Source organism: Vicia villosa, linkage group LG3 (assembly GCF_029867415.1).
Source record: "Vicia villosa cultivar HV-30 ecotype Madison, WI linkage group LG3, Vvil1.0, whole genome shotgun sequence".
Lineage (NCBI taxonomy): Eukaryota > Viridiplantae > Streptophyta > Magnoliopsida > Fabales > Fabaceae > Vicia > Vicia villosa.
This window is the reverse complement of record NC_081182.1, coordinates 99,195,348-99,200,802: the sequence shown is the minus strand read 5'-3', so window position 1 is coordinate 99,200,802 and position 5,455 is coordinate 99,195,348. Positions and strand designations below refer to the sequence as shown.

The 5,455-nt window shown below is 31.8% G+C and overlaps 1 protein-coding gene across 1 annotated transcript; it reads left to right on the top strand.

Moving 5' to 3' along the window:
- The first annotated feature begins 1,165 nt into the window (after positions 1–1,165).
- On the top strand, positions 1,166–5,030 carry LOC131656414 (laccase-4-like). The gene is made up of 6 exons (XM_058926142.1): positions 1,166–1,411; positions 1,990–2,141; positions 2,291–2,535; positions 2,679–2,807; positions 3,249–4,169; positions 4,596–5,030. Exons 1-6 carry the CDS (start codon positions 1,319–1,321, stop codon positions 4,724–4,726), a joined length of 1,671 nt encoding a protein of 556 aa, XP_058782125.1. The 5' UTR covers positions 1,166–1,318; the 3' UTR covers positions 4,727–5,030.
- The last annotated feature ends 425 nt before the right edge of the window (positions 5,031–5,455 follow it).

Sequence of the window (5,455 nt, the reverse complement as noted above, 5' to 3'; positions counted from 1 at the left end):
AATATAAAAGTTAATTTTATTTAACTATTAGCTCTGAAAGAAAAAAAAAGAGAGAGAAAGTAAATTCAATACAGTTTATAAATATTTTCATTTTAAATTTTTTTTTTTATGATTTTCTTATAATTTGAGACACCAAAAATTTGTGTGCTAACTTATATTTTGAGAAGAGAGAGTATTAAATATTTATTTTACTTTGTACATGTAAAAATATAATAATAGAGTTTTCCTTTTAAATGAAGAGATCTCTACTCATATATTGTATCTATATACAACATATGTTATGATTTTATTTGTCCACAAAAATATTATGATATTCATTACCAAGTGAACATTTTGTGTTTTTTATTTTACATGAAATAATAATGATAAGAATAATAATTTAATATTTTTATATTAATTTTTCAATTCATTTGAATATCATGTGGTACGTGATTTCCTAATTTTTTTTTAAAAAAAATAAATATCTTTTAATAATTTAATTAAAATAATTTTTTACCAAACCAAATTATTAAAATACTAATTATTTAACTAACATCAACAACAAACAAATAAACTAAAATAAATCCAATCTTGTTCTAATCCAAACTCAAAAGACTTTAGGGAGATGGTGGATCTGGAGAAAAAAAATGTTTCTTAAATAGAGTTGTTTTATCAAATTGTGAAATATTCATAGACTTCATCAATAATTAATCTCATCAAAAAAATCTCATTTGCCACATTTAGTGAAGCCTTACATCTTAATCACATTTCTATTTATTTATAAGATTCAAACATGAAACATTGTACTTATGATATTTAAATAAGTTCCACTAAAATTAAATAATGTACTAATGTAGTGTAAATATAGCTGTGTTGAATAATATATGCTACCAACATATCTTTTGTTGGATCAAGTCAAAAGTTTATGCATGTCCATGTCACAAATTGGTGCATGTTAGTTGAGTAACATTGTAGTTTACCCAATATGGGTGGACCAAACCTAGCATCTAATCTGGACACTTAAAAAAAACATCACCATAAACTCAATTACCTTAGCTTCAAAAAGTGTTATGCTTGATGTATATGTAATAACTACTTTTATGTAATATACAAGAAAAAAAAACATATATCTTTCATGACAGTTTTGTTTTCATACGTATTATGTGTTCCTATACAACCAAATCCTAAAGGGACATTACAGCAGAATAGTGTCTCTTTATAAGGTTGTTCTTTCTGCTCAATCTTGCATTGCATTTTCAAGAAAGAGAGAGTAGCTAGCAAAGAATAAGCTCTAGCACCATTTCTTTGTTGAGTTGAGCTATAATACTAAAGGATTGCTATGGCGGCGGTGCGATTTCGAATTGTGCTATTGATGGCTGCATGTTTGCTTCCATTATCTGTGGATGCTATTGTTCGCCACTACAAGTTCAATGTAGGTGCATTATATTTATTTGCATTTTTATCATGTCAATCATGCAAAAGCATATCATGTTTTCTAAACTTATAGAATTGCAAAATAATAGATAAAGTGAAACCTGCATGGATCAAAATGAAAATGGCCTCATATTTTTTTAGGCTCAGTGCATGTTAGACGCAATTTAACCATGACAAAATAAATAGAGACCTCTGTTTAACTACGATTTGACTGTGACGATATTTTAAGAGGTCTTATTTAGTCACGGTTTAACCGTGTCAAATTTTGAGTCATGTGCAGGGACTCGTTTTGCACGTCTTCAAAGACGGCTATATATATATATATATATATATATATATATATATATATATATATATATATATATATATATATATATATATATATATATATATATATATATATATATATATATATATATCCTTAATATTTAGTTATATATGCCTTGAGCCTACTAAATAATATATGATTCTGATTATCTACCAAACAGAAAAGTTGGTGTAGAATTGTTGAGGAAGGCAAAAAAGCTAGCTGCATATTTCATCATGGTGGCTATTAACTGGTTATGTTCTTTATAGGTTGTGGTGAAAAATGCTACAAGATTATGTTCAACCAAGCCAATTGTAACTGTAAATGGAAAATTCCCAGGTCCCACCATCTATGCTAGAGAAGATGATAATGTCCTAATTAAGGTTGTCAACCATGTCAAATATAATGTTAGCATACACTGGTAAGTTAAGCTAGAGTTTCTCGTCAATATCATAATGCATGGTACTGCAACCGTAAAGGATTCAAATTCTAATTTTCTTAACGTGTTATTTTTCCGTTTTTTATTATTGAATTTTAAGATATTTATGAAAAGGAATTGAAATTTAACAGGCATGGAGTTAAGCAACTTAGAACGGGTTGGGCCGATGGGCCAGCATATATAACCCAATGCCCGATTCAACCGGGCCAGACCTATCTTTACAACTTCACTCTTACAGGCCAAAGAGGCACACTATGGTGGCATGCTCATGTTCTTTGGCTTAGGTCCACTGTCCATGGTGCCATAGTCATTTTGCCAAAGCTTGGAGTTCCTTACCCTTTTCCCAAACCCCATAGTGAACAAGTTATTGTATTGGGTTAGTGTTCTAACACCATTTTCTATAACATGAATCATAAAAATAATAGTCCTAAAAAGTGCTTTCTTTTGAACTTTGATTAATTAGTCTAATAGAATATAAAGTATAGTTCAAAATTGACACAATATTTTGATTTTGTTTAGGTGAATGGTGGAAATCAGATACTGAGGCTATAATAAATGAAGCTTTGAAATCTGGATTGGCTCCAAATACCTCTGATGCTCACACAATCAATGGCCATCCTGGTCCTGTCCAAGGATGTGCTTCACAAGGTAAATTTTAAGTATCAAACTCTAGCCTTTGAGCAATTAGACCCAGTCAACATGACTCAAAACTTGAACATTACTCTTTCCATCTCATTGTTTGAAAAATTTGTTTCTTTCAAATTATTTGTCACTTCGCCAACGTAGATCAGTCTAGTTGGTAAGAATTGAGCTCAGATCTCACATGAAGAGGACTGTCTCTGAGAATGTGTTGGGCAGACTACTGCACATGACCTGAAACTTGACACGGTTAAACTGTGGCAAAATTAGAGTACTTATTTGTTTTGTCACAACAACTTGTATATAGCCTCAGAAAATTTAAGACGACCTTGCTCACAAGGACCTGAGTTTGAATTCCATTGTCAATGCTAGAATCTCGTTGGTAGATATTTTGTAAGTACATTTGTAAGCGTGTTATCTAACTAATATTTTTCAACTTTTATTGTGCAGAAGGATTCTCATTGGAAGTACAACCTAAAAAAACCCACTTACTAAGAATCATCAATGCTGCACTCAATGAAGAACTCTTCTTCAAAATCGCAAACCATCAACTAACTGTTGTCGAGGTTGATGCAACCTATGTAAAACCTTTCAAAACCGACACAATTGTTATAGCACCAGGCCAAACCACAAACGTGCTTCTAACCGCCAAAAACAAACTCGGAAACTACTTAGTTGCAGCTTCTCCTTTCATGGATGCACCAATTGCTGTTGACAACAAAACTGCCATAGCCACTTTACATTACTCAGGCACACTTGGTTCCACAACCACAACCTTAACTTCTCTCCCTCCGAAAAACGCGACTTCCATCGCCAACACTTTCGCCGATTCCTTAAGAAGCTTGAACTCCAAGAAATATCCTGCAAAAGTTCCTTTGAAGATTGATCATAATCTACTCTTCACTGTTTCTCTTGGTATCAATCCTTGCGCTACTTGTGTTAACAACAGCCGCGTTGTGGCTGATATCAACAATGTTACATTTGTGATGCCGAAAATCGCGCTTCTTCAAGCACATTTCTTCAAGATTAAAGGAGTTTTTAGTGATGATTTTCCGGGAAATCCTCCTGTGGTTTATAACTTCACAGGGAACCAACTGACGAACTTTGCGACGACAAAAGGGACTAGGCTTTATAGACTTGCTTATAACTCTACTGTTGAATTGGTTTTGCAAGATACTGGAATGCTAACACCTGAGAATCATCCTATTCATCTTCATGGATTCAATTTCTTTGTTGTTGGTAGGGGACAAGGGAACTTTGATTCTAGAAAGGATACAAAGAAGTTTAATCTTGTTGATCCTGTTGAGAGGAATACTGTTGGTGTTCCTGCAGGTGGTTGGACTGCTATCAGATTCAGAGCTGATAATCCAGGTAAATTTATCTCTTCGATTTCATCTAAATCATGGTTAACTATCGGTATCTTACAATACATACTAGTTGTATCTTGATTCGAAACAAAACTAAACATAATTGTCAATTATAATTTGAATCTCAATTTTCTAACTATGGTGTTCAAAATCTTCTTTCCTAATACCGAAAAAGGTCATCTCTCATCTCTGAGAACGTAGAAGACAGACTACTGCACAAGTCATAAAATTTATCACAATAACTATGACAAATAAAACATCATAAAATATTTAACATAGTTAAATCGTGGTAAAATAGAATTTCTATTTATTTATTATAGTTAAACCGTAACTAAAGAGAGACGACTCTGATCTCCGAAACATCGAATTTCAAATTATTATTTTTATTACTGTATGAATTATACTAAAGTATGGTGTTATGTTTTGTTAGGGGTGTGGTTTATGCATTGCCATTTGGAAATTCATACAACATGGGGACTAAAGATGGCATTTGTTGTGGACAATGGTAAAGGACCAAATGAATCTATATTACCACCTCCAAGTGACCTTCCCAAGTGTTAAGGAAAGTACCAATTAGCCCTAAATATCATAAGAGAACTACATGGTTCAAAAGAAGGAACAAGGCTAATGATAAGATTTTCTTGGAGTATGAGGAAGAACATGATGTCCAATTGACATTTATATATATATTATATTTTTTATTTCTTTTTTATTGTGCTTTTTCGTTGTTTGTATTCATGTTTCTTTTTTTTCAATGATATTTTAGTGGTTACTTATACATATTTGGCCCAATAGTTTTAGTTTTTTTTTAAAGAAAAGTTATATTTGACCATAAAAGTTAGGCCCAATACTCCATTAAATGAGAATTTTATTTACCACCCTTAAAATTTTATTTGGCACCCTTCAATTTTTATTATTTCAGAAATGTCTTTATTAATGAAGGAGAAACAATTTTTTCGAACGAAATTTTCGGTAGAGAAAACAAAATTTCCGGTGCAGACTAAATTCTCGGTAGTTTATATGAAATTTTTAGTACGTTAAAATTTCCGGTAGTACATTTAAAATTTTCGGTGAAGCTCAGAAATGGATAATTTGAGATCCGTTGAATTCAGACCATAAAGCGTGAAAGTCTTTTTCCTCCCACATGAATAGAAGAATAAAGGGGAAAGTCAATTGCCCCTTCTCCGACTAACCAGTGCATTTGAAATTTCCGATATGATTAAATTTTTATCAGAAATTTCAAATTTACCATTTTGTATCGGAAATTTAGTGATATCATGAAATTTCCGA

Coding starts and splice junctions, on each gene's coding strand:
- LOC131656414 (XM_058926142.1), top strand. CDS start 1,319: ATGGCGGCGGTGCGATTTCGAATTGTGCTATTGATGGCTGCATGTTTG. Junction 2,142..2,290: donor TATAATGTTAGCATACACTG/GTAAGTTAAGCT, acceptor GAAATTTAACAG/GCATGGAGTTAAGCAACTTA. Junction 2,536..2,678: donor TGAACAAGTTATTGTATTGG/GTTAGTGTTCTA, acceptor GATTTTGTTTAG/GTGAATGGTGGAAATCAGAT.